This window comes from Drosophila santomea, chromosome 2R, assembly GCF_016746245.2.
Source record: "Drosophila santomea strain STO CAGO 1482 chromosome 2R, Prin_Dsan_1.1, whole genome shotgun sequence".
NCBI lineage: Eukaryota > Metazoa > Arthropoda > Insecta > Diptera > Drosophilidae > Drosophila > Drosophila santomea.
This window is the reverse complement of record NC_053017.2, coordinates 21,383,749-21,407,261: the sequence shown is the minus strand read 5'-3', so window position 1 is coordinate 21,407,261 and position 23,513 is coordinate 21,383,749. Positions and strand designations below refer to the sequence as shown.

General features: G+C 46.7%; 12 protein-coding genes across 13 annotated transcripts; 6 read left to right on the top strand and 6 right to left on the bottom strand.

The window, feature by feature from the left end:
* The first annotated feature begins 107 nt into the window (after positions 1 to 107).
* LOC120446314 (CCR4-NOT transcription complex subunit 11) lies at positions 108 to 1,150 on the top strand. The gene is made up of 4 exons (XM_039627230.2): positions 108 to 448; positions 515 to 654; positions 716 to 881; positions 938 to 1,150. Exons 1-4 carry the CDS (start codon positions 203 to 205, stop codon positions 1,067 to 1,069), a joined length of 684 nt encoding a protein of 227 aa, XP_039483164.1. The 5' UTR covers positions 108 to 202; the 3' UTR covers positions 1,070 to 1,150.
* LOC120446307 (inner nuclear membrane protein Man1) lies at positions 1,136 to 3,609 on the bottom strand. The gene is made up of 2 exons (XM_039627221.2): positions 3,421 to 3,609; positions 1,136 to 3,156 (listed from the first exon to the last, which is right to left on the bottom strand). Exon 2 carries the CDS (start codon positions 3,144 to 3,146, stop codon positions 1,194 to 1,196), a length of 1,953 nt encoding a protein of 650 aa, XP_039483155.1. The 5' UTR covers positions 3,147 to 3,156; positions 3,421 to 3,609; the 3' UTR covers positions 1,136 to 1,193.
* Positions 3,610 to 3,863: 254 nt separating this feature from the next.
* LOC120446308 (LIM domain-binding protein 2) lies at positions 3,864 to 6,118 on the top strand. Its single transcript, XM_039627222.1, has 2 exons — positions 3,864 to 4,005; positions 4,252 to 6,118. Exon 2 carries the CDS (start codon positions 4,287 to 4,289, stop codon positions 6,018 to 6,020), a length of 1,734 nt encoding a protein of 577 aa, XP_039483156.1. The 5' UTR covers positions 3,864 to 4,005; positions 4,252 to 4,286; the 3' UTR covers positions 6,021 to 6,118.
* Positions 6,119 to 6,507: 389 nt separating this feature from the next.
* LOC120446315 (allergen Tha p 1) lies at positions 6,508 to 7,204 on the top strand. The gene is made up of 2 exons (XM_039627231.2): positions 6,508 to 6,825; positions 6,909 to 7,204. Exons 1-2 carry the CDS (start codon positions 6,549 to 6,551, stop codon positions 7,049 to 7,051), a joined length of 420 nt encoding a protein of 139 aa, XP_039483165.1. The 5' UTR covers positions 6,508 to 6,548; the 3' UTR covers positions 7,052 to 7,204.
* Positions 7,196 to 8,449, bottom strand: LOC120446312. Its single transcript, XM_039627228.1, has one exon. It carries the CDS (start codon positions 8,369 to 8,371, stop codon positions 7,268 to 7,270), a length of 1,104 nt encoding a protein of 367 aa, XP_039483162.1. The 5' UTR covers positions 8,372 to 8,449; the 3' UTR covers positions 7,196 to 7,267.
* A 546-nt stretch (positions 8,450 to 8,995) lies between these two features.
* Positions 8,996 to 10,011, top strand: LOC120446317 (probable protein BRICK1-B). Its single transcript, XM_039627233.2, has 2 exons — positions 8,996 to 9,178; positions 9,833 to 10,011. The coding sequence occupies exons 1-2, from the start codon at positions 9,058 to 9,060 to the stop codon at positions 9,940 to 9,942; spliced, it is 231 nt and encodes a 76-aa protein (XP_039483167.1). The 5' UTR covers positions 8,996 to 9,057; the 3' UTR covers positions 9,943 to 10,011.
* A 429-nt stretch (positions 10,012 to 10,440) lies between these two features.
* LOC120446316 (ejaculatory bulb-specific protein 3) lies at positions 10,441 to 11,498 on the bottom strand. The gene is made up of 2 exons (XM_039627232.1): positions 11,342 to 11,498; positions 10,441 to 10,953 (listed from the first exon to the last, which is right to left on the bottom strand). The coding sequence occupies exon 2, from the start codon at positions 10,940 to 10,942 to the stop codon at positions 10,562 to 10,564; it is 381 nt and encodes a 126-aa protein (XP_039483166.1). The 5' UTR covers positions 10,943 to 10,953; positions 11,342 to 11,498; the 3' UTR covers positions 10,441 to 10,561.
* A 553-nt stretch (positions 11,499 to 12,051) lies between these two features.
* On the bottom strand, positions 12,052 to 13,695 carry LOC120446313 (adenylate kinase). The gene is made up of 4 exons (XM_039627229.2): positions 13,507 to 13,695; positions 12,801 to 13,037; positions 12,574 to 12,741; positions 12,052 to 12,509 (listed from the first exon to the last, which is right to left on the bottom strand). Exons 1-4 carry the CDS (start codon positions 13,606 to 13,608, stop codon positions 12,294 to 12,296), a joined length of 723 nt encoding a protein of 240 aa, XP_039483163.1. The 5' UTR covers positions 13,609 to 13,695; the 3' UTR covers positions 12,052 to 12,293.
* Positions 13,696 to 13,944: 249 nt separating this feature from the next.
* Positions 13,945 to 15,594, bottom strand: LOC120446309 (xyloside xylosyltransferase 1). The gene has a single exon (XM_039627223.2). The coding sequence runs from the start codon at positions 15,406 to 15,408 to the stop codon at positions 13,978 to 13,980; it is 1,431 nt and encodes a 476-aa protein (XP_039483157.1). The 5' UTR covers positions 15,409 to 15,594; the 3' UTR covers positions 13,945 to 13,977.
* Positions 15,595 to 15,802: 208 nt separating this feature from the next.
* On the top strand, positions 15,803 to 18,049 carry LOC120446311. Of its 2 annotated transcripts, none has more exons than XM_039627227.2 (7): positions 15,803 to 16,145; positions 16,371 to 16,536; positions 16,595 to 16,911; positions 16,973 to 17,158; positions 17,216 to 17,347; positions 17,404 to 17,529; positions 17,571 to 18,049. In XM_039627227.2, the coding sequence occupies exons 1-7, from the start codon at positions 15,954 to 15,956 to the stop codon at positions 17,583 to 17,585; spliced, it is 1,134 nt and encodes a 377-aa protein (XP_039483161.1). In that variant the 5' UTR covers positions 15,803 to 15,953; the 3' UTR covers positions 17,586 to 18,049. The 2 variants fall into 2 exon arrangements, with proteins under 2 accessions (XP_039483161.1, XP_039483160.1); XM_039627226.2 differs by having other exon boundaries at positions 15,805 to 16,145; positions 17,592 to 18,049.
* LOC120446306 (radial spoke head protein 4 homolog A) lies at positions 18,046 to 20,529 on the bottom strand. Its single transcript, XM_039627220.1, has 4 exons — positions 20,125 to 20,529; positions 19,853 to 20,045; positions 18,879 to 19,797; positions 18,046 to 18,823 (listed from the first exon to the last, which is right to left on the bottom strand). The coding sequence occupies exons 1-4, from the start codon at positions 20,430 to 20,432 to the stop codon at positions 18,114 to 18,116; spliced, it is 2,130 nt and encodes a 709-aa protein (XP_039483154.1). The 5' UTR covers positions 20,433 to 20,529; the 3' UTR covers positions 18,046 to 18,113.
* A 381-nt stretch (positions 20,530 to 20,910) lies between these two features.
* LOC120446310 (synaptic vesicle 2-related protein) lies at positions 20,911 to 23,000 on the top strand. The gene is made up of 9 exons (XM_039627224.1): positions 20,911 to 20,950; positions 21,091 to 21,219; positions 21,274 to 21,530; positions 21,580 to 21,704; positions 21,765 to 21,828; positions 21,890 to 22,015; positions 22,076 to 22,147; positions 22,204 to 22,598; positions 22,655 to 23,000. The coding sequence occupies exons 2-9, from the start codon at positions 21,108 to 21,110 to the stop codon at positions 22,938 to 22,940; spliced, it is 1,437 nt and encodes a 478-aa protein (XP_039483158.1). The 5' UTR covers positions 20,911 to 20,950; positions 21,091 to 21,107; the 3' UTR covers positions 22,941 to 23,000.
* The last annotated feature ends 513 nt before the right edge of the window (positions 23,001 to 23,513 follow it).

Genomic DNA, 23,513 nt, shown 5'->3' with positions numbered 1-23,513 from the left:
TTACATTTTATTTTCCTATTTTTTGCAAGTGTGTAACGCAACACCCATAAGCACACATTTGAATCCATCGTTTTTCTTTTGTTTTATTTTAATGTCCAGATTGTTTTTAAGAACGTGCTAGAAAGGTCACACTAAAATTGTTTACAAAATTTTGTGGCAAACATTAAGTCTGGTAATTTTAAATTAAAATCAGCGAACCACCATGTTCCTGTCCATCGCCCCGCCCCTAATGGACTTCGAGGACGAACTCCTCTGGATAAACCAGTCGAACAGCGACAAGGTGGAGATAATCTACGACAAATCCAACTACGTTACCCCCAACACAAAGCACCTCATCGAGCAGGCTTTCCTGCAGCCACTCAGTCTGCAGAATCAGCACATCCTCTTCGACGATCTGCTCAAGCAGAACACGGACATTGCGCGCCAATATGGACTGACTCCGGACAAGGTAAGACCCGAAGGCATTCCTCGATATAGGTCTTATAACAGTGCATCTTTGCTTTCTCCACCTCAGCTGCCTCTGCTCGTGGAAAACAATCCTCTGATCTCCATCGAGATTCTGCTACGACTGATGACGACCTCTGACATAACTGAATACTTCAACGTACTGGTTAACATGGACATAACACTTCACTCCATGGAAGTGGTAAACCGGTACGAATCCAAAACATCGAGTATTTGAGCCTTCTTTAACGTGCTTGAGCTCTTATTCCAGACTAACCACCTCCGGACCCTTGCCCACTGAGTTTATCCACCTGTACATCAGCAATTGCATCTCCACTTGCGAAACAGTCAAAGACAAGTACATGCAGTCTCGTCTGGTGCGACTGGTTTGCGTATTTCTCCAGTCCTTAATTAGGAACAAGATTGTGAATGTTAGGGTATGCTCTACTATCATTTCCGTGATTGTGCTTAGTAACTAGATTGTTATTTTTAGGAACTGTTCATTGAGATCGAAGCATTCTGCGTGGGCTTCAGCAAAATCAAGGAAGCTGCTGCCTTGTACCGACTCATCAAACACTTGGAAACAGGGGAGAGTGCTCTATCGTCCAATTCACTAGCAAAGTAGAGTTTAGCAGCTTTTTAAGTTTAAAACTAGTTCATAATTAACCAATTAAAGCGACAACTCCAGATGTACATGTAAAACAAATTCGCATTTAATAACTTAAGTATCTAATGTAGAGTTGTGTGTTTTATGAGTGAGTGTTGGCTGCCTCGTTGGTGTGAAAGTAAAGTGGCTCGGCCGAGGGCTTGGGGAAACGGCTCAGGTAGCGTTCCAGTCTTAAGAATTTAATCGAAATCAGGCGCTTGTCAAACCACCAGCCGTTGATCTCGTTGTGAATCGTGCCGGCGTCTTCCTCGCTGGCGCAGCGGATGTACACGCAGCAGGACTGGACGTCCAGTTGGACATCGCAGATCTTGCAGCGTGATCCAACCTTCTCGATAATCGACTCAACGATGGACTGCTTTAGGTTGGCCTGATCCACTTCTGAGGAGTCGAACATGTGCCTAATCTTTAGGCAGGGAGTCGGCGGGTTGGCTATCTTGTTCGAGTTGTCGAAGGCGGGACTCTGCCACTTCTTAACCAGGCCCACATCCTTTTTGTCAACGTTCCTGTTCCACGCAATTGTGCGCATTGCTTTCCCGTCACGATTCACCATTCCGAACAGCACACGACTATCGTTTTTCTCCAACTGCTTGAGCGCCTTGTTCCAAGAAGACATGTGCTTTGAGCGCTTCTTGGCCGGCAGAAACTTCTCCTGCAGCTGGTTTATGATCACCTCGGGACTCTCGGACTGGGAGCTTAAGTAAATTAGCTCGTTGATTATGTCCTTTTGGAACTGGTCGACCGTCAGCAGGGCTTCCTTCTGTTTAACACGATAAATTACCACCGCAATGTATACGATGAGAAATCCAGCGACTATCAAGAGAAGCGTACCGATTACGGTGAAAAATCGGGTTATTTTCTTCAACACAATGCATTTGAGCGGCAGATTGGGCTCAGAGAGCTCGAAGTGTAAGGTCTTTCCAAAGTGCTTTGAGGAATCGACCACTTGGATGCTCCACTGCGGATTTTCGGTAATCAGATATTTGGCAGCCATCAAGTTACTGTGCAGATTTCCCCTGTGAGTCTTTGGGTTGCTGACCATTTCCTTCACAAACTCTCCCATTTCCAAAGCAGGCGACAAACTGGCATCTTTGCAATAATGGAGCCTGGCTCGCTCGTTTAGATGCTTAAAAAGCTCCTCGCTCAAATCCAGCGCACCCCTTAGCGAATCTTTTGCTATGCAATTCACCCTTTCGCTGAACACTTGCACATCGTTGGGGTTACATAATGTATACTTCAGAGCGGTCTTATCGATGGGACTCTGCTCGAACCTCTTGCCCACATAGAGGACAGTGATTATTGTCAAAAATATTAAGAATAGCGAAATCAGCACTCGTGGTATCACATAGGGCCTGATGTCGGGATTCTTGATGAAGGATTTAAGGTCCGACAAAGCGAATCGAGTAAGCCTTTCGTTCCTAGGCGGGATTCTCGACGCCTGGCCAGTGGGATAGTTGAACTTCCGCTGGATTGTGGTGTCCCGAAAGCTGAGCAGTCTATTTACCACGCCTCCATCGGATAGCTTAGCTTTTCCGCTCGGTTTTCCATAGTTATTTGACGTGTCTATGGCGTACGGCATGGAGCATGGCTGCCGGTATTTTCCATTTAGTCCCAAGCTGTGGGGTGAGCAGTCCCCATCGTAATTGGAAGCCACAACCGGTGGTGGGGCGTACATCTTGGAGGCGGACAACTGAAGCGGGCTCGAGTCGTTCTCATCGAAGCTGCGATTGAAAGCTGAGGAGCCTCCGGTGAGGTCCAAGTCGTTATTGTTGTCAAGGCCATTGGCATAGCTTGGGGGTGGTTGGGGGGCGTGGTACTGGTGGTACTGTGGAAATGGAGGCGACTCTTGTTGCTCCTTGGAGTACAGAACGTACTTGTTGCTCCTCTTTTTCAGCTTGTCGGCGCGGGTGTGCTTTCTCAACTTTTCGATGAGAACCGCTCTCGTTGTTTCCGTCACCGGAGTGCTGGGGAAGCCGCTCTGGATTAGCTTTCTATGCAGCTCCTTGTCGCTCAAACTGTTCAAGCTCTCGGTTGACATTTTTCTCGCTCTGCAAATAAAACAACATTTTTTTAGAGTGTAGGACAAACTGCAGCACACATATGCATACACAGGAATGTGCATATATAACTGCATAGCAAAGCACATTTTCACAAGCCCTTGAAAATAAGCATAGGGTTTTCGGGTTTCGGTGGCTGTTAGCCAATAAGTTTCCGGTTAGGGCAGATTAATAAATCACGAAAAAGTATGTTTACAATTCAACTGACACAAGAAAATGTGCGAAATAGTTGCATTTTATAAATACCTAACATACCTAAACAAGTACTTTAATATATAAAAGTCCAACACTTTCGCACCACACCATGGGTTTGCAATGTCACAGGCCGAAATTACATAAATATAAAATAAACTACCAACGTTAAAGCAACAGTCTTACAACCATATTTTGATTACAAATTTTTACGGCACGGCACATACTAAATTATTAAGTCAAGGGTGCGGCGTGGGATAATGTGAAAATGGAATAGGATAGAGTCGCTAAGATATATCGATAGGTTTTTTATACAATTAATCACATATTTAAAATACATTATATGTACATTACGATTACGGTGCTATTGCCGTATTGAAAAACTACAAACAGTATTGAAGCGTTAGTTTTATTTATCACAATAAGAAATATTGGTTTAAGAACATGGAAACCCTCAAGGCGATAGGTCTTCCTCCCGCTCGTTCCAAATGCGAAACAAACCCACGCTTGCGTTCTCACGTATCGAAATCTGCTATTTGGAAAGCGATGGCAAAACTATCGGTGGAGGCCAATCAGTTTTCTTAAATTGTAGATACATTTATATGTGTTTGTGCTTTAAGAATTAAAATATTGTATGCCTTTTGCAAGGTGCGTATACGAAAGCAGACTGCCTGCACTGAAATCCGGACGATGCGGTCCTCCGCAGCGTTTTCCATTTCGAATGCGAACGGGCCGTGAAAAGTGTGTGTGTGTACACACATATTTTGTAAATGCAGTGCGACATACAGACAAGTGCATACACATACGCATGGGCACCATAAAAATATAAAGAACCCGAAACGCCGAAACGAAATAATAATGGGTTTAAACTAATGGATTTCTCTCCTTTCATAGGCCGACGCGAATGCCCGATAGAACCGACAACAGGCATGAATCGTAGGGGTTTGAACGCTGGCAATACGATGACTTCTCAAGCGAACATTGACGACGGCAGCTGGAAGGCGGTCAACGAAGGCGGATCAATGCTGCCCGCGTCCAACTCGGCGGTCCTCAATCCGGACGGAAGCAACCAGAGCGGTTTCGCGCAGGGCGGTCTGCCGTACAACTCGGGCGGGAATCCGTACCCGCCCGCCGGCCAATCCTCGCCAGCCGGCAACCAGTCCATCGTGTTCCAGAACTCCAACCAGCCTGGGTCGAACACACCTCAGTATACCTCCTCACCTGCTCCCTCGGGCTCATCGACACCCGGACCTGTTGGTGCGCAGAACATTCCCGGCAACTACCCGCAGTCGGCGACGGCGGGAAATTTCAATGGTCCAGTTGGCGGCCCCTTCGGATCGCCCTCCTCTGGACTCGGCCAGTTTAGCCGGCCGGCCAGCTCGGGCACTCCGTTTAACAGCGGTCAGGCCGGGCACTTCTCATCGCCCACAGTCTTTGGCGTTGGCGGGCAGTTTAATCCGATGCCGCCAGCGTCCCCATTCGGTCACGGTGGCAATCATCCGATGATGGGAGGGCCGCAACAGATGGAACGCATCGACCAGGGCTTCAGGCGGCACAATTCCTACTTCAGCCATACGGAACACCGCGTCTTTGAGCTAAACAAGCGGCTGCAGCAGCGCAACGAGGAGAGCGACAACTGCTGGTGGGACTCGTTTACCACGGAGTTCTTCGAGGACGACGCCCGGCTGACCATTCTGTTTTGCCTGGAGGACGGACCGAAGCGGTACACCATCGGGCGCACGCTCATCCCGCGCTTCTTCCGCAGCATATACGAGGGCGGCGTTTCGGATCTGTACTTTCAGCTGAAGCATGCTAAGGAGTCGTTCCACAACACATCCATCACGTTGGACTGTGACCAGTGTACGGTGATCACGCAGCACGGCAAGCCCTTCTTCACGAAAGTCTGCGCCGACGCAAGACTGATCTTGGAGTTCATGTACGACGACTACATGCGCATCAAGTCATGGCACATGACCATCAAGGGACACCGCGAGCTCATTCCAAGGTCCGTCATCGGCACCAGTCTGCCTCCTGACCCGATGCTGCTAGATCAAATAACCAAGAACATCACGCGGGCTGGCATAACCAACTCCACCCTCAACTATCTGCGCCTTTGCGTCATCCTCGAGCCGATGCAGGAGCTGATGTCGCGGCACAAGGCGTACGCCCTGAGTCCGCGCGACTGTCTAAAGACAACGTTGTTCCAGAAGTGGCAGCGCATGGTGGCTCCGCCCGGCAAGAAGGATCCACAACGACCACCAAATAAGAGGCGCAAACGGAAGGGCTCCAACTCGGGTGGTGGCAACAACTCGAACACGCCGCCTGTGACGAACCAGAAGCGTTCCCCCTCCGGTCCCAGTTTCTCCCTCTCCTCCCAGGACGTGATGGTGGTGGGCGAGCCGACGCTTATGGGCGGCGAGTTTGGTGAGGAGGACGAGCGGCTGATCACCCGGCTTGAGAACACGCAATACGACGGAACCAATGCCGTGGAGCACGATAATCACACCGGCTTCGGACACGCCGACTCGCCCATCTCCGGCTCGAATCCGTGGAGCATCGACCGGGCGGGAGCCATCCCGGCCAGCCCTGGGAACGGAGCTGCCCCGCAGAATAACGCGAATATATCTGACATAGATAAAAAGAGCCCCATTGTATCGCAATAGAACTTAATAAAACATAATATTTCGCTATATTGTCAAATGTATTTTCATACTTGCATGTAAAAATATTTAAATAAAGCTTTCAAGTTTTAGGAAATGTATATAAGACATACATACATATTAAATCTATATAATTGTACTTTAAGTCGTCTACTCTATACACTATCTATTATATAATTAAACCGTAGGATACTTCTGTTCTTGTCTTGACTGCCTTGCAAAGTACTTAATGTGTTGTTTTAGTAAAACATAACTTTTAAGCACAACGCAAAAACATTGAAAGCTCTTTATTTACCTTCTTATCGCATGGAACAGCAGGTGCTGTCTTACAAATTGGGTACAAGAATGCTTTAGACATATCTCAGATGCTTCTAAGAAATCAGAATCCAGAGATGGAGTATCAAGGAATGCTATCATTTACAGCAGATTGACGTGTGGTACGTGGCATCTCATCAGATATTCGGATTAGAGTCCAATTGCTTACAAATCCTTACCCTTACCGTGATTTTGCCAAGTCCAGCTCCTTTGCGCATGCACGAATATCTGCGGGATACAGATACACAGTTTCTGCTCCACATTCAGTTATACTATACCGTAGCGCGTTCAGGAAGGATGCTATTTCTCAATAAAAACCGAGTGCTTTCTTTGGTCGTTAATTTTATTTTTCTTATCATTCTCATTTCATCGAGCGTCCAAGCAGATGAGAGAAACATAAACAAGCTGCTGAACAACCAGGTGGTGGTCAGCCGCCAGATTATGTGCATCCTCGGCAAGAGCGAATGCGACCAACTGGGCCTTCAACTTAAAGGTAATAAACATAGTCATAGTTCCAATTAAGCTTGTAAAGAGTCAAACACATCCATGTAATAATTTTGTATTTCTTACTTACAGCTGCCCTGCCAGAAGTTATAACCAGGAAATGCAGGAACTGCTCGCCTCAACAGGCTCAAAAAGCGCAAAAGCTGACCACATTTCTGCAAACTAGATACCCGGACGTTTGGGCAATGCTTCTAAGAAAGTACGACAGTGCCTAAATGGCATTTAAATGTTATTCACATGCATCGAATATAATAAACTAGTCTCGACATCATCCCTAGCATTTGGTTTTGTAGCTTAGGGGACTTTCTAAGGATTAGGCGGCTGAAAGAAATCCCTTCTTTAAATAAAACATGGCTTTGTACACATGACTGTCTCTTTACATCTTATTATTACATAAACTCTAAAAGTACGTCTTTAAAGAAGCCAGGCCATCATTTACTGTGGCTCTCTAGGTAAACTGTTGTATTGTCCATGGCCATAAACTGGTGTATACTCAGTGAGGACAACATTTTCATCTGGCCCTGATACAGCACATCGGCGATGATCTTTTCCGCATAGATAGCCTGTGTTCCGTCCATGGAGCGAAGCTTGTGGGCGATAATTTTTCCAAAGTTGGAGAAGTGGTCGTCTAGCTGGCTGTCCGCACTCTTCAGGGCCAGCGAAAAGAGACGCTCAAAGTCAATGGTTGAAATGTCCGCCCGGAATTTACCTGGCGGCGGCTCGTTGTCCTCTGAAATCTGCGACGAGACCGAGGAGGACCTTTTCCGGATGATGTGATTGGTTTTCAAGATCGGGCTCAGATTACTGATCAGTTTATTCTGGTTCTGGGCGCCGACGCGCTTGCACTGCGGCGATTCTGAGTCGCCGGGCGGAGACTTTATGGCGTCGGGCACGGATTTTCTGCGGGCGGACAGCAGCCTGTTGTTAGCAGGCACCACGATTTCGACCTCTTTGATGGTAGCGCCACTTGCATGGCTGTTGGTGTTGTTGACTGTCTTAATACTGATAACGGGGTCAACGGCGGCGGTGGCCTCCTCGAAGATGTTGGCACAGAATTCGTTGGCGCTGTTGTTGGGTGACAGCTTGCTCGGATCTACCGACGACTTCGGTGGCTTGGACAGGCTCTCGGCGTCGGAGAACTCGTCGCAGTTCTCTGGCGCCACTAGCTGCACGGAGCTCTCCAGGCAAACCGACGACTGTTCGCGTTTGCACTTCTTGTCGGCGGGGATCTCCTCGTCCTTCAGGAACATTAGGGACTCGAAGTAGCGGCGCTTGGGGCAGTAGGGCTCATACTTCTCGCCCTTTTTCTTGACCTCGTTGTACTTCCTCAGCTGATGACGAAATGCACAGCGCAGATTGTTTATCTTTTGCTTTGTTCGCTCCACATTGTACATCTCGCCGTGCTTGGTGGCTACCTCGATGAGCTTCGCGTAGGCCTCCTGCCGGCGGCTGCGGTTCCTGAAGTCCGCTGAGTCCGCCTTCCACAAGCATGGATTGCTTTTGTATTCCTCGATGAAGTCGTCGATAAAGTCCATTTTTTGTTTACCAAATGAAAAACACTGTAGTTTACGGGGCCACCTAGTTTATGTTTGTGTGTGTGTGCGTGAGTGGCATCAATAGCTATCGTTTCGTTCGGTACGTTCCGATTGGCACACGCGGAATCGGAACGCAAAATGGGTACATACTTTGCTTGCTTGCCGTTATTCCTTCATAGCAATTAATCACCCCACAAAACCCACGTTATATACAAAATGAAGTAAAAGGAAATATATATATTTTTATTTCATTATTCATATTTACCCGTTATTGTGGGCGAACAAATATTAAAATTCTTGCTTTCCTCGCGCTTTCCCGCCCAATATTTAAATAGTAGTACTGCTCAACATAAAAGAGCTTACGGAGTGTTGTAAAACGCCGTTGAACATTGGCGCCTAATGTTACTTACCTTTAATTGCTGATATGTAAAAATTCTGTTTATCATGTTTTGTACATTAATTAAAGGTATATTAAGAATTAAAGAATTTAGTTGGTGGAGTAGGAATTACCGAGAATCACCGAGGAGAATAAACGATTGTTTGTGAAAGGAGAAATACTGTGACATTATCAATATATTGTAGTTATCGATAGTGCCAATAAAGTCGATAAATGTCCCGGCCCATCTCATCTCTCCTCTCTAGATAAACACTATTAAAACGAACAGAAACAATTAGGATAAATAAAGATGAGTGGGGCTCACAGAGAGGCGATCCAAAAGCAAATCCACCAGGACTGGGCGAACAGGGAGTATATCGAAGTGATAACTGCCAGCATAAAGCGAATCACCGACTTTCTGAACTCTTTCGGTAAGCAATCTCCTCACGAAGCACCCACTTCCTCGCATGTGTGTGTGTGTGTGTGCGAGTTTTATTCACACTGGGATTGTGGGTGAACGCATAAATAATATTGCTAACAAATATTCATCAGTGACACTGACTTTATTTACTCGAGTCTTAAGTCAATAGAAACACACATTGGTTGCTGCGATTAGTATGTATGAATAACAATATATGTATCTACATACGGATTTGTATCTTGGATAGGGCTCAAAACGAGAAGTCGGGGAGATAGAGATAAACTACCCGTATTAGTCACTTAATTTGGGTAAGCTCTCTCGGCTCTTCTATGAATAATTTAAAGCACGCTAAATACTGTGATAAATGATAAGCCAAAGAGTGCGAGGTAGTTGGATTCGGCAAGTCATGCAAATGCGGCCTAATTTTTCCTACAGCAGCCCAGCTTTATAGGCAACCTTTGTAGGTTGTAAATGCAAATATTATACAGTATAACTAAATCAGTAAATTATATTCTGTCCAGCGATGGAAAGTATCGCTCAAAACAAGAAGAATATTACTAGAATGTGTATACCAATCTAAATGGGTCTAATTAAAAAGTTTCCCTAAAATAATTGAAGTATAATGTTCTTTATTTTATCATCATGTCCTACCATTCCTTTTCAGATATGTCTTGTCGCTCGCGTCTGGCGGTGCTGAACGAAAAACTTACTATCCTGGAGCGACGCATAGACTATCTGGAGGCGTGTGTCGCCCAGGGGGAAACATTAACGTAAACGCTGCCAACAATCTTACATTAAGCTTTGTACATTTATAAGTAATTAAAATACTGATATAATAATTAATTTCACGATGTGAATTTGCCCTGACATTAATAATTCACTGTACATTGTTTGTTCTTTGAAGGACGGTTTTCATGGTTGAGTACTTGCGTCCATCGGATTCGATTCATTGCCCCTTTTAAGAATAAGTAATAATATAAGTAATAACTCAGAACCAAGACAAGCACGCGATGTTTTTGCCAACTAACGTAGCTGCCTTTTCTGTCAATGTTAATGCAAAACGTCCGCCATATATAATATAAGCGTCTTATTATGGTCTAGTCGTAATCTTGTGAATGTTTTTTCTAAGACCTTAATTGTTCTTAGATTAATCATCTTTATAGAAGCAAGAATGTAGACTAAAGTGCTACGTTTGTCATACTCAATTGATGTGCTTAGTGAAACCTGGTAAATCCCCCTTTGATACGATTGGAACGATATACTATGCAGGTGTATAGTAAAAAACAAATCTCTTTATTCGGAGCACGATCGTAGAAATAATTTTGATGAACAGATAGACGTAGACCTAATTAACAGTGCACATAACAAATTGCTTCCTGAACTGGGATCGCAATTACACCTTGATTCCGGAGGACTCGGCGGTGGCGCGGTAGCGCTTAATGTAGATCTCCTCAGGATCGAACTTGGCCTGGAGCTGCTTCCACTCCTCAGGCTTGTTGTCGATGATGTAGCGGATGACCTTGTCGGTGTTCTGGCGCTGCCTCTCGCTGCACTTGCTGCACTCGGTCTTCAGGGCATCGGGCAGGGACTTCTTCAGCTCGCGACCCTCGGGCGTGCACTTTCCGGTGTCCACCAGGCACTTGAAGTAGTTTCCGAAGAGGCGGTCCGACTTCAGGATCTCGTCCACATCGATGTTGTCGTACTTGGTGGTGTACTTATCTTCGGCGGCAACCAGCACCAGTCCAAGGACGAAAAGCGCAATTATCATCTTCATTGTGGAGTTTGCTGTGGGCGAATTGGGGTAAGTGTGTATGATTAATCAGCACTTTTCGGCGACTTCGTATACGTTTGTGGCTTAGTGGGTCTGTCGGTCGGGCAACCAGTTTTGTGAGCGGGGGATTTTAATGGGCGATGGAAATATTTTAACTAGCTACTGAGCTGACTGCATTCGCAAAATGTGTCTATGGGACATATCAGATATGTATGCAAATTAATGCATAGCAAGCCCACTTTTTATGCGTATCTGAAACACATTCGTTGACTGAAAAGATGTCACTGTTTGCACACAATGAAACTGGTTGCCCGTCTGGCTTCGTCCATGAGTGTGTGGAATACCACCAGCCACTAGCCACCCGAACCGATCGGCTCCAAAAACTATGAACGGCGGTCTTACAATGGAGCTCGACTTATGGCGACTTGAAGCGAGTAGATGTGAAGCAATTCACCTGCTGGAACTAACTGAGAAATGTTTCTATGAAGTGGGCTTTTATACCTGGGCCCACTTTTTACCTGGGATTGAACTTCAAGTGTAACACACACAGCGCTGTGAGCCTGTGTTCGGGCTCAGCTCGTATCCATATAGGATTGCACACACTTTAGACTTTGAAGCGCAAATCGCTATTGCTGAAAAGTCAACCCAGTGATTAGTCAATCGTCGTTATTAATTTATATAATATATGTGCGATAGTTATACACACTTAATTTTACATTAACATTAGCCAGGTGACGTCTGAGTACTAAACGGCGATCGAAAGTTGGTCTATAAGGGATTCGCAACCACAATTGACGGGCAAACTTGATAAAATATTATTTGTTTACCAAATTTAACGATCTCGTTAACGATTTCCATTAGCGAATTTCTCATTTATTACACTTGAGATCGCGCTAAATGACCCTTCGATTGACGTTTTGAACTTGATTGCAATAATAGTTCTCCGAACAATTAGTGACTTTCCATCACACGCTAAAGCCTCGATTCCAAACTGAGTCAGACGTATTATATTCCAGAAGCTAACCGGAAAACAATTGTGGGATGTTTAAACTTGATGTTGTTGACCGAAAGTCATCCCTCATTTGAACGCAGCCCAGTTTAAGGCAGTCATGTTTAGTAAAATTTAGTTTTCTTTTCTTTTTATTAAGTTGTATTGTAGTTACAAATAGTGAAATGTAAAAAGTAACAAACACTTATACATTTTAGAAATCTGTACAAGGAAAGTAGTCGACCTGCAAAGGTAATTTCGTCTGTTCAGGATTCCCGGATGCAACTTTAGGCTTAACGTTGTGTGTGTCTCAAAATAAATTGTCAGGAGGCAGTTATCAGTAGTTGATCATTGCGCAGGAACAAATCATAACTGGATCTGGGCAGGACGCTTGTTTTGGAATATAGAGTCGATGGTGGAGAAGACGTCGCTGGACTTCTTGGCGGCGTCGACCTTGAAGTGCAGACCCCTCAGGCCGTAGTAGTCGACCAGTGGCTTTGTCTGCTTGTGATATGCTTCGAGTCGCTTCTTTAGAGCCTCGGCGTTGTCATCGCTGCGACGGATTAGGGGTTCTCCAGTGACCTGCAAGTGCGCAAAGTGGTATTTCATTTAGAGTTCTTGGAGAGTGTCTTATAGAGGTACTTACATCGTCCGTCATTGGCTTCTTTGGAGGAGCAAACTCTTCGTGATACGAACGCCCGCTGGCCTGGTGGATCAAGCGGCCAGTGATACGCCTCACCAACAGACTGTCGTCGATGGCAAACTCGATGACGGCATCCAAGTTGGTTTTCCTCTTGTCCAGCAATGTGTCGAGCTGGAAAGTATACATCGAATTAGACCCTATAGTACAAAGCGCTGAACGCGTGCGACTACCTTCTCAGCTTGAACGACAGTCCTGGGGAATCCGTCGAGGAGGAATCCGTTCTTGCACTCGGGCTTATCCAGGTTGGAGTCGATCATGTCCACGACCAGTTCGTCGGAGACCAGTTTGCCGGCATCCATGACCTTCTTCAACTCGGCTCCCAGCTTGGAGCCGGATGAAATCTCCGCGCGCAGCATGTCGCCAGTGGACAGGTGGCACACGCAGAACTTCTCCTTCAGCAGGGGAGCCTAAAATGGCATAATTAAAAACATTGATAAGTTTCAGTTGAAGCTAATCAATTTAGCACCACATCGGAAGGTAAGCAATTAACGATCGGCTAGATAAGATGCATTTCTTGTGGCCGGGAATGTTCTGGTCGGCTTTTAATAGATGGTCTGCATAACACCCAATTGATTGCTTAAAATTGTCCCACTTAATTCGCCACATCTCGCCAAGGTTTTGATTTCATTCAGGGTCAAGAGAAAGACACCACTTGACGCATATGTACATATTTAGTACATGGATACATACATCCAAATTTCCATACACACATCGTCTTATATAACTTCACTAGTTTTAATTCTCTTTCAAAAGAATTAACTAGTTTCATGGCATATTTGCAAACAAAAGCCGCGCACTTGAACACGTTGTATTTATTTATAGACTATATGGCGTCCGTGTCACCAATAACACATCATTATGTAACTTTGGACCCACCTGCGTTCCTTTGCCGGAGCCCGGTGGCCCCAGGAGAATAGCGTTGATCCCGATGTTCTGGGGCTCATATCGCTCCACTGGTACTGCTGCATTCGGCGCCATCGTTAACTGTATATGCTCGACTGATTCTTCGGGTCTGCTCCTAATTCATAGCTAAACGGAGCCAGAAATGAAGGTTAAAGATAAGAAACGCTAGGAGAAATCACTCACACGAAGCACCCTGTGTGAGCGTGACTACGAAATCGGCGTGTTTCCACTCTCTTGCTTCTCGCCTATCGATAACATTGTTACATCGCTTAAATATTTGAAAAATATCTATTAATATATTGGTAGTAGGGTTGGTTTTTCCGTTCCTTTTATATAAAAATGTATTTATTGTTTATCTGCCATCCTCTATACCCGCATCTCAATATTCCGGCAATAAAAAAACGTTTAGAGTTAATTTATTTAATATTCCTATAACAATTTTATTTATTCTGGAATTCGCGTATTACAGTTGCCGTGGTACATTTTAATATTGCCCTCGCATCGGAAATAAGCGTCGAATATCTGTGAGTATCCGTGATCCTTCCACCAGGTGCACAGCTGGCGGTTCCAAATGCAGTCCAGTCTGTAGATTAAGTTTGGGTACTCGTATCCCAGCAAAGTGAAGAAGTCCTGGTCGCCGAGGTGGCCCTTGAAGGAGTACTTGGCGACTAGGGTGTGCACCTCCGTGTGGGTCAGCTTCTCCAGGTAGGACTTTGAGTTCCGGATGCGGTTGAGGAGCAGCAGGACCACGCCGGAGTTCAGGCCAGGATAACCGTGGTGGACACGGCTGTGTTGGTTGCTCCCTTCGTTGTTTATCGGATAGTAGGGATTTCCGAAGCTGGTCTTCGGATACCGCACGCGGTAGCGGTAAAGGATGTGGCGATAGACGGGGGTCAGTTCCGGTGCCAGTCCGTAAAGCTGGTGCGGCAGAAAGTTGTCGAACTCGTTGAACAGCAGTCGGACATCGGATCGGAAGACTATATCACAATCTAGCAGAATGGCTCTGTTCAGGCTCTGGTCGGCGATCCTGTGTAGGCCGAGGGACAGGAAAAAGAGGGAGTCGCTGTAGTACGAGTTCGGGGCTGAGCTGAAGTACGGGGACAACTTGGCGGCTATGTCCTGTATGATGCTGGAGCAGACCTTCACGTCGTATATGGTGTATATTACCGTCCGCCGGAACCGCCGGATCTGCCGCTGCAGAATCTCCAGCACCGAGGGCTGGCTCTCACTGTCCGTGATCACGTGCAGGTGCAACTGGGCACTGGTGTGCTTCAGCAAGCTGTGGGCGAACAGGTCGAACTTGAGGTTCAGGTGGTAGTTCTCCCGGGTGTAGATGACGAATATGTTGTAGTCCGAGGATAGGCCGTTTAAGTGCGAACCCAGCTCCAGCTGGGTGGCGGAGTAGTTGAGCAGGTAGTGCGTGGGCCTCAGCACCGGGGGAACGGCCGGGGTCGTGGCCTGGATGTCGGGATATCTCGCCTCCTGCTTCTCCGCGTGCGAATGCTTGGTGAGCCGGTTTGAGAGGAAGGCCGAGAGGATGTTGCCGCGAACCAAGAGATGCGTGTTGGCGAAAACAATCAGAACGCACACACAAATAAATATTAACAAGAGAACTAGCTTCTTTTGCCACCTGCAACGCAGCAGGGTCCAAGCCCAACTCTTCGGCTTCTGGCGGATTGAGTTCCGCCGATTGATGATCAGGGTCACGTTCTCCTGATCCTCCAGCAGCTGCGATTTACACTTCATTCCGTACATATTGAGGTCCGCCGGAAACGTTTTGTGTTTCTGGCTGATTAAAGTCTTAAAGCTGTTCTTGGCCATTTCGAAATCAGCGGAGGAGCACCTATTGCAACCAAGCACCAAGTACGTCAGCATCAACGAACATATATCCCATACGGAGCCCAACGTTAGAAAACACTAAACGGAAACTCTGAGCAGACGAGCAGAAGCGCACAGAACATTTTTGACGGCTATGAACTTAATTAAACTAGATCGATAAAGCGAGCACGGCGTAAAAATCAATGCAAGTCTTTTGGGGGCAGTGAGACCGTTATTAAGAATCCGGAAATTGCCAAACCTATCGAACGCCCACCACTTTTTGGGTCAAAATGTTGGACCCACAACGGAGTTCAGAGGTAAACAGAGGAAAAAAACAGCGCATTTTAAGGGGATAAATAGCATAGGCATTCAGTTTTATTTCCAAAATAATTTGAATCTGCCTATCGATAACCAGCGATTAATCATAATCACCGTAATCTGAAATCATGCGCAGAAGTATCTTTTTTATCAGTATAAGTACATGTTATGGTTGCTCCAGAATTACAAAAGCCACTGGACTACGCTGAGAAAATGTAATAGCTTGGGCTTGCGACCGATTGCAAGAATTCCACTGGAGACCAGAGTTTCTAGAAGACGACCCCATGGACTGCCACCATCGCATTGAAGTGCCCCTCCGGGCCGGAAAGAAAATGAAGAAGCGTCGGGAGCTGGACGCCCTGATAGCCTCCCAGTCGTCCTCGGGCAAGAGAGCCAACCGGAGAGTCCCCGGAGCCAACAACTCCCAGGACAAGCTGCTCTCCGTCTCGACCGACGACCCTGAGGATTACGCATGGGTAAGGTATTTTTACGGTTACGATACGTGCTGCTTACATCCACAGCCACTTACATACTCGATCAAGTACAAGGTTAGCTGTATTTGTATCTATGTATCTGAACCTGCCCAATTGAACTTTCCCAGCTAACGCGTATCCAAAGATACACATTCATTGGGAATTTATACTTACATATGTACAAAGAGCGAAATATGTAGCAACCCAATAATATTGCGTTCTTTTCAGACAAATGTCGCTGGCAGTCGCCGCAGCCATCGGAAAATTGCATATTTCCGCATGTGCGGCCCGCTTTTATTCGGCATTACGGGCATTCTGATTGTGGGCATTTTGTACTGGCTCTACTTCGATCTGCGCCAGCAACTCACCGACTATCGCCAGAAGATCGAAGAGGGTATGCTATATATACAGATTGCTGCGTACGGTGCGTCCTCAATTATGTAATCTTTCAGTGTCTGCCATGAGCAAGAACTTCCCGGACACCCTCCAAAGATGGCACGAGACTTCGTCCTACCTGCTGAAGAACCAAACAGCCGTCATTTCGGAAATAAATGAGCTGCAGAAATCCATGGAGAGCCTGCGTAACAACTTCAGCAATCTGGAGGCGGCCGTGGCTGCTCAGAGAAACCACGGAAAGGACGAGAAGTTGGTGGCTGACTTCGGGGCCAAGATAGAAGCCGTGGCCACCGACATAGAGGCCATCAAGGAGCACTACAATAAGTACACCGAGGCGCAGAAAACACTGCAGGCCGACACAGAAGCCTTAAAGGTAAGTCCTTAAATTTGTTACTTTGAGTATCAACTCAGTAATAAATGTGAAACTTCTTCAGCTCAATCTCTCCCAACTACCGACGCTTCAGTCCAACGCTTTGCCCGCAAACATAACGGATGATATTGCTGCGCTGAACAAAACCACTTTCAATTCATTTAAACTACTGGCCAACGATCTGAAGAATGTGAATAATACCCTAAGTCAAACAACGAAAATCCTCAGCGAGGAAATATCTCTGCACAAGGTAATCTCTTCCACAGTCGGTGACGTTATCAGCTCTAATTTGCGTTATTTATTGCAGACGAAAATAGACGACCTGCTGGATCGATCTGAAAACATTACGTCCCATGTGGCCACCATAAGTAACAGCTGGCCGGAATACAAGCAGAAAGTAACCAGTTTCGATGAGTCTTTGGAGAAAATTGAAAAAGAGGTAGGTCCGGCGAACGTGTTTATTGGTGAATATATACTAAAGTTGATTAACTCCAGATAACGCTGGCAAACAGCAAGAATAATATGCTGGCTGCTTCCGTGGATCAGCTGAAGAACTTTTGCATTCAGAGCATGGGTAGTATTAAAGCACCCAGCGGCGAAGAAGGCTCCGTAGTTCCCAAGGTATATATTATAGTATGCGTATGATTGCTTATCTTCTATAGAGTTTCAATGTTTGATTACAGCCCGAAGCGATTGCCGCCAAGCAGGAAGTCATAAAGCCGTCTGCAAATGCCACAGTGAAGCTCCAGGAACCCCTGAAGCTGTAAGCTGCTGCATTGCCTAGTGATGCCCGTTGTATTACCAAATTTGTTCGATTCCGTAATTAGCCATTAAGACCTCATGGGTTCCATGTGTCGGAGTTACAGCCAACGATAACTAAATTACATTTACATTTATTACACACGAAAACTGCAATGTACATATGGTTCGAAGAGCTATTTAACTTAATGACAATTTATAGGATGACGATGTGCACGTGTGATTTCAGTTAAGCAGTTAAGTTTACTTTTAAAAGTCCGTTTAGAATGAGTAAATGTACATAAGGGAGCGAAGTAAGTGTAAGTCCAACTTTATTCACTTTAGATACACGATATGTATTTTATTTGCAAGTAATAAATCAAACTAAAGCTCACAACGTAAACGCAGCTAATACATTTTATTGCAGAACTTGAAAGGGAACACATAAACAATAAATTTAATTTAATTCAGTCATCGTCATACTGATCGGCGAACTCGTCATCATCGTAATCCTCGATGTCTTCAGCCACATACTCGGCCTTCTGCTGCTTCCTGAGGAGCCACGCCTTGTACGCTTCCTCATCCTCGACAGTCGGATCATTGGCCTCGATGAAGTCCTCCGCGTTGTGGGGGAACTCCTCCTGCACCGTCGGCAAGTGCTTGAAGGGAATGTTGCGGGCGTAGTACTTGTGGCCCCAGCCCAAGTATATCGATTCGCAGGTCTTCTCAAAGATGAACGTGTAGGCGCCTGGCCAGATGTTCGACTGCATCACGAGCATTCGCTCCTTCTGATTCGTATACTTGCTGGTCATGCGGACGAGCCAGGAAACGGGAATCTCGGGGTTCATGTCATTGGCACAGGAGGAGAGGATACTGGGACCCAGTTCGGGTTGATTGAAGCCCTCGATCATGCCCTCTTCCTCGCCCTCCTCCTCGCCTTCCTCCTCTTCCTCCTCCTCCTCCATCTCCTCTTCCATCTCGCCCAGCACTTGCATTTTCAGGTACAGGGCCAACGCCTTTTCCCGCTCCTTGCGGGCCTTCTCCTCGTCGTACCAGACAACGCGGCCCTGTTGGTTGAGAATATTCGACCGGACGTGAACCCAGGCCACTGGAGTGGCCAGCGATCCCAGTGGTTCTACCTCGTACTTCTCGTTTTTCAGGAGCATGACGTCGTTATCTGCAAAATATTGGAAATTATTGCTATGCGAATAGTGAATATGTTGCATGCCCACCTTCTATTTGCTCCTCCTCGCCTTCGTTGAACTCCTCCTCCTCTTCTTCCTCCTCCTCCTCCTCACCCTCGTCCTCTTCCTCGCCATCGAACATCCGCTTCTCCTTCTTGGTCATCCGCCTGTAGTAGCCCACAGGAGCGATGTAGGTACCCGCGGTGATGCGACCAATCAGGGCCCGCAGGTAATGCTTCTCCTTTCCAGGAAAGCAGGGGTAGGAAATGACATCCGCCTCCAGATCGCCAGTTAGGAACTTCTTGATCTGCCGTGACACGACAATCTGCCGCGGAGTCACTATGGGGAGCTCGATCCAGTCGTCGAAGAGCGAATTCACGACGAAATAGGAGTACCTATTGCACCCCTTGCCAATGAACTCCGGTGGAATGTCGTAGAACTCCATCTCCTCCACCAGGGGAACGGGTGCAGCCTGGGGCCTCATCTTCTCCAGCTCCTCTGGCGGAAATTCCTCCCAGCCATAGATGCCCGGCGTGAGCTCGGGTCCAATGTGCGGCGGCAGAGGCTTGTCCTCCCTGTCCTTGCGCATCTGGAGCGGAATCTGCTTCTGGCGCATCTCGTCCTCCATCATGACCAGGCGCGAGGCGATCTCCTCGCGGGTCAGCGAAGCCTCCACTATGTAGTAGGAGGCCTTCAGCCCGTTGATGCAGCCCCAGAATCTGCACTGCATGATCGAGGGATGGGTCTGCAGCCGGTTCATGGCGCTGGCCAGCTGGAAGATGTCGTCGTTGCTGATGCTAAAGCCGCACTGTGCCCAGTAGAACTGCAGCTGCTGCACTCGTTCGTTGAAAGTGACGAAGTATCGCATGGAGTCGTCGATGACAATGCGCATCTCCTCGTTCGTCCTCAAATCCTCAACGGACATGTCCTCGCCCATCATATCCTCTCCTTCAACGATGTAGGGCAGCTATGTGAGTTGGGTTACATGGCGCAGATGCTTATATACATATCAAGTTACTAACCTTCATGGATTGGAGAATTTTCTTGGCCACCCGGAAGGAACGAACCTCATCGAACACTCCGCTGGGAGGAAAGCGTTCTGGCAGGTGGAACTTCTGTTCGCGAACATTTCGGCTGAATTCCTCGAAGAAGTCTATTACATTCGGCGGACGTTCGTCAATCACGCGCTTTATGATATCACTAAGATGATCAAACCTGTGCGGATGATAGCCGACATGGGTAAAGGTGTATGACGATATCTTATAAGATCTTCATCTTTATGAAGGATACTCACAAATTGTCCCCACTGAGAGTGCTATACTTCTGCAATATGGACTTGGCCACGTTCAACTCATAGCCAATATTCGGGGCCTCGGGATTGCGGGCATTGTGGAGGTTGCACTGCGAATCAAAGGCGCCTATGGATATGGTGGTTGTCGAGGACGAGGACGACGATGTGACCACGTTGGAGCATTCGGGAGATGCCTCCTCAGCTGCGGGCTTTTCCGGCTTCTTCCTCCTGGGAACGCAAACTGGTGGAGGAGCAAAGTGCGAACTGCTCGTGGAGTCTAATGAGAAATTTTGGCAGGAATCGAGGTCCATCGCGATGTGATAGTGGGACTCTGATCTATAGTCCTTAAAAACATGTGTTGTTTGGCTTGGGGAAACCTAATAGTTGTAGCTATAATGCTTTGACAAGCAGCCTATTAAGTTATTTTAGAGATTGCATTCAAATAATATTAGCTTGTATTGAAGATGTTTAATAATAATCTTGTAAAATTTAAAAACCTTTGGAATTGCGCGCTTTCTATCGTTATCGATCCCAGAGTTTGGAAGACAGTCTTCAGTCGTTACCTTAAAACCAGTTTGGGAGAATCGGTGGTGTTGTATGCTAGTTGTTTACATTGCTTCTGATTCTCAGTTGCTTACCAGCGAAAAGAAAGTGCTTGAGAAAGTTTTTGTTGTGGTACTACATTCTTGTGTTTCCCTAATCAGAACTAAATTCAAGTTCGCCAAATCGGATTTGTTCGAATAAAATGGATAAAACTCGGTGTATCTGCATTCGAAGACATAAATCGCAGTCTTAAAATCGAGAACAACTTTCTTTACGGTTGAGGAAGGTAAAATACGCTTGTGCATACCAATATCATAAATATCATAAAGTACTACAAAAAAGGGTTCATAAATATGATATTGTAAATAGTTGAATTATAATCTAAATCAAGAAGTTACAGTTCATTAACCCAGTGACTTTCCTTAGTGATTCTAGAACGCAAGATGTACTATCTGAGCAACGAGCCAGCCGCACATTCCTCTCCTGGAAACACCGCCCCTCGGGAGGTGCACTCATCCACCTTGGAGCTGAAGACGGTGTCTATAAATCCGGATGGTAAGTGGTCCGAAAAATTTCACACATTTCGGGTAACAAGCGCACCTTTCACAGATACCTACACTGTTCAGCAGGCGATCAATGCCTTCGGTTTCGGATGGTTTCACGTGAAACTGTCGCTCTTGGTGGGCCTTTGCTGGATGTCCGACTCCATGGAAATGGCCATCCTGAGCATCTTGGGTCCGGCTCTGTTCTGTGAGTGGAATGTCACCAAATTCCAGCAAGCATCCGTCACTACGGTTGTGTTTTTGGGCATGATGTTGAGTTCCAGTTTTTGGACGCAGCTGAGCAACAGATATGGCCGAAAGTCGGTAAGACTGGCAGGTGCTCAGCTAATCTACGCTAATACCACCTTTGCAGGCCCTCACCTTGTTTGGAGTACTATTGGTTCTGTACAGCATTCTGAGCTCGGTGGCTCCCAGTTACGCCTGGCTCTTGACCCTCAGGGGTCTCGTGGGCTTTGCCATCGGCTGCGTTCCACAGTCGTGAGTAGTTCCATGGGCTAGGAAGTGCCTCGCCACCTAAAACTTTCTTTCACCCAAAAGAGTTACCTTGTACGCGGAGTTTCTGCCCACCAAACACAAGGGAAAGTGCGTCGTATTGATGGACGTGAGTACGTGCCCCTATGTGTGGAACCTTTATATCACAACATTTTTTTTACTGGTTTCAGTGCTTCTGGGCCCTGGGAGCTTGCTTTGAAGTGGTCTTGGCCCTGGTCGTCTACCCCTATTACGGATGGCGTGGTCTCTTGGCTCTTTCGGCTACACCCCTACTGATTTTCACCATCCTATCACCGGTAGATATACCTCGTGCTTAAGAAACTGCTCTTATCAAATGTATCTCTTATCAACTACAGTGGCTCAGCGAATCCGCTCGCTATTACTCCTACAACGGGCACAATGACAAGGCCATTAAGGTTCTGGAGCAGGTGAGCAATGCCTTTGAGATGTATATCAAGCAAACTCCAAGAACCTCCGATTGCAGATTGCTCATAACAACAAGCGCCATATGCTCATGGGTCGCCTGATGGCCGACGACGAGCCCAGTTCCTCGGAGAGCTTCAGATCACTGCTCAGCCCGAGTCTGTACAGGACGACCATCCTACTGTGGTTCCTATGGCTGGCCTCGGCCTTCTGCTACTACGGCTTGGTGCTGGTTACGACGGAGCTGCTGGTGGCCAGGAACAAGGAAAGCCATCCCAATGAGTGCGTGACCTTCATGACCGCCGACTTTATGGACCTGCTGTGGATCACTCTGTCAGAATTTCCCGGGATATTGCTGACCATCAAGGTGGTCAAGCTGTTTGGCAAGAAGAAAACCATTGTCCTGCAGTATCTGCTCCTGGTACTGTGCACCTTGGTCTTGATGTCGGTGGAAAGGTAGGTGTGGTGCACACTCTGTGATGAAAACCATAATCACTTTCTTCCAATTCCAGTCGCTTCTCAACTTCCGTGACTCTCTTCATTGCGCGAGGCACGATATCCGGCATCTTCCAGGCCATTTACGTGTACACTCCGGAAATTTACCCCGCCGCCCTGAGATCCGTGGGAGTTTCGGGCTGTTCCGTGCTGGCCAGACTCGGCGCCATGCTGACCCCCTTTGTGGCGCAGGTGCTGATGGACTCATCCAGGGTGCAAGCCATGTCCACATACGCAATCGTGGGCCTGCTGGCCTCCATAGCCTGCTTCTTCCTGCCCAGGGAAACTGTTGGCTACCACTGATTGCACTGATACTGTAACTTATTAACTTATTACTACCATTAAACCCATTAGTCCCTAGAAGCTGTGTGCATATTTCATTCGGATTGCCTAGTTTTAGGCTTCGTGGGCTGGGAATCTGTAAAGTTTACAATAGATTCTATTGTTGCACTAAATTAAGATGCTTCCAACAAGTAACAAAGCTCCCAAGTGGAAAGCTCTAGTCTAGCATTGGCATAAATATTCAGTAGGGAGGTGTTAGTAACTACCACTTTCGGATGCTCTAATTGGTGACTAATCATCTCTACTTTGTAGGCCAATTTGACCCTTTGATGAGTGCCATCCCCCACTTGTGGCCCCATTTATGAATTCATTTCAGGTGACAGGAGGAAGTGCAGTGCAAATTAATTAAACAAGCCAATATTTCAGACCATAAACATGGCGAATAACGTTTGGGCAGAATAACGTATAAATAACTTCGTGCCCGCGTATATATTATAATACTTAATTAAATATGTATGCTGGCGCACTCTGGGTGCCGAAATCTATATGCACTCCTCTGACAGCCACAAACTTTTCGACCGTCCACTGTGTTCG

Excerpts from the sequence above, each read along its gene's own strand:
- LOC120446309 (XM_039627223.2), bottom strand. The coding sequence starts at position 15,408 with ATGCTGACGTACTTGGTGCTTGGTTGCAATAGGTGCTCCTCCGCTGAT.
- LOC120446306 (XM_039627220.1), bottom strand. The coding sequence starts at position 20,432 with ATGGACCTCGATTCCTGCCAAAATTTCTCATTAGACTCCACGAGCAGT. Across the intron at positions 20,046-20,124 it reads ACTCTCAGTGGGGACAATTT|GTTTGATCATCTTAGTGATA; the intron begins GTGAGTATCCTT and ends TCATCCGCACAG. Across the intron at positions 18,824-18,878 it reads CGAGGAGGAGCAAATAGAAG|ATAACGACGTCATGCTCCTG; the intron begins GTGGGCATGCAA and ends AATATTTTGCAG.
- LOC120446313 (XM_039627229.2), bottom strand. The coding sequence starts at position 13,608 with ATGGCGCCGAATGCAGCAGTACCAGTGGAGCGATATGAGCCCCAGAAC. Across the intron at positions 13,038-13,506 it reads GCTCCGGCAAAGGAACGCAG|GCTCCCCTGCTGAAGGAGAA; the intron begins GTGGGTCCAAAG and ends ATGCCATTTTAG. Across the intron at positions 12,510-12,573 it reads AGAAGCCAATGACGGACGAT|GTCACTGGAGAACCCCTAAT; the intron begins GTAAGTACCTCT and ends GCGCACTTGCAG.
- LOC120446315 (XM_039627231.2), top strand. The coding sequence starts at position 6,549 with ATGCACGAATATCTGCGGGATACAGATACACAGTTTCTGCTCCACATT. Across the intron at positions 6,826-6,908 it reads ACTGGGCCTTCAACTTAAAG|CTGCCCTGCCAGAAGTTATA; the intron begins GTAATAAACATA and ends TCTTACTTACAG.
- LOC120446308 (XM_039627222.1), top strand. The coding sequence starts at position 4,287 with ATGAATCGTAGGGGTTTGAACGCTGGCAATACGATGACTTCTCAAGCG.
- LOC120446310 (XM_039627224.1), top strand. The coding sequence starts at position 21,108 with ATGTACTATCTGAGCAACGAGCCAGCCGCACATTCCTCTCCTGGAAAC. Across the intron at positions 21,220-21,273 it reads GGTGTCTATAAATCCGGATG|ATACCTACACTGTTCAGCAG; the intron begins GTAAGTGGTCCG and ends CACCTTTCACAG. Across the intron at positions 22,599-22,654 it reads GTCTTGATGTCGGTGGAAAG|TCGCTTCTCAACTTCCGTGA; the intron begins GTAGGTGTGGTG and ends TTCCAATTCCAG.
- LOC120446311 (XM_039627226.2), top strand. The coding sequence starts at position 15,954 with ATGGACTGCCACCATCGCATTGAAGTGCCCCTCCGGGCCGGAAAGAAA. Across the intron at positions 16,146-16,370 it reads ACCCTGAGGATTACGCATGG|ACAAATGTCGCTGGCAGTCG; the intron begins GTAAGGTATTTT and ends CGTTCTTTTCAG. Across the intron at positions 17,159-17,215 it reads AGGAAATATCTCTGCACAAG|ACGAAAATAGACGACCTGCT; the intron begins GTAATCTCTTCC and ends TATTTATTGCAG.
- LOC120446314 (XM_039627230.2), top strand. The coding sequence starts at position 203 with ATGTTCCTGTCCATCGCCCCGCCCCTAATGGACTTCGAGGACGAACTC. Across the intron at positions 655-715 it reads TCCATGGAAGTGGTAAACCG|ACTAACCACCTCCGGACCCT; the intron begins GTACGAATCCAA and ends CTCTTATTCCAG. Across the intron at positions 882-937 it reads ACAAGATTGTGAATGTTAGG|GAACTGTTCATTGAGATCGA; the intron begins GTATGCTCTACT and ends TGTTATTTTTAG.
- LOC120446317 (XM_039627233.2), top strand. The coding sequence starts at position 9,058 with ATGAGTGGGGCTCACAGAGAGGCGATCCAAAAGCAAATCCACCAGGAC. Across the intron at positions 9,179-9,832 it reads CGACTTTCTGAACTCTTTCG|ATATGTCTTGTCGCTCGCGT; the intron begins GTAAGCAATCTC and ends ATTCCTTTTCAG.
- LOC120446312 (XM_039627228.1), bottom strand. The coding sequence starts at position 8,371 with ATGGACTTTATCGACGACTTCATCGAGGAATACAAAAGCAATCCATGC.
- LOC120446307 (XM_039627221.2), bottom strand. The coding sequence starts at position 3,146 with ATGTCAACCGAGAGCTTGAACAGTTTGAGCGACAAGGAGCTGCATAGA.
- LOC120446316 (XM_039627232.1), bottom strand. The coding sequence starts at position 10,942 with ATGAAGATGATAATTGCGCTTTTCGTCCTTGGACTGGTGCTGGTTGCC.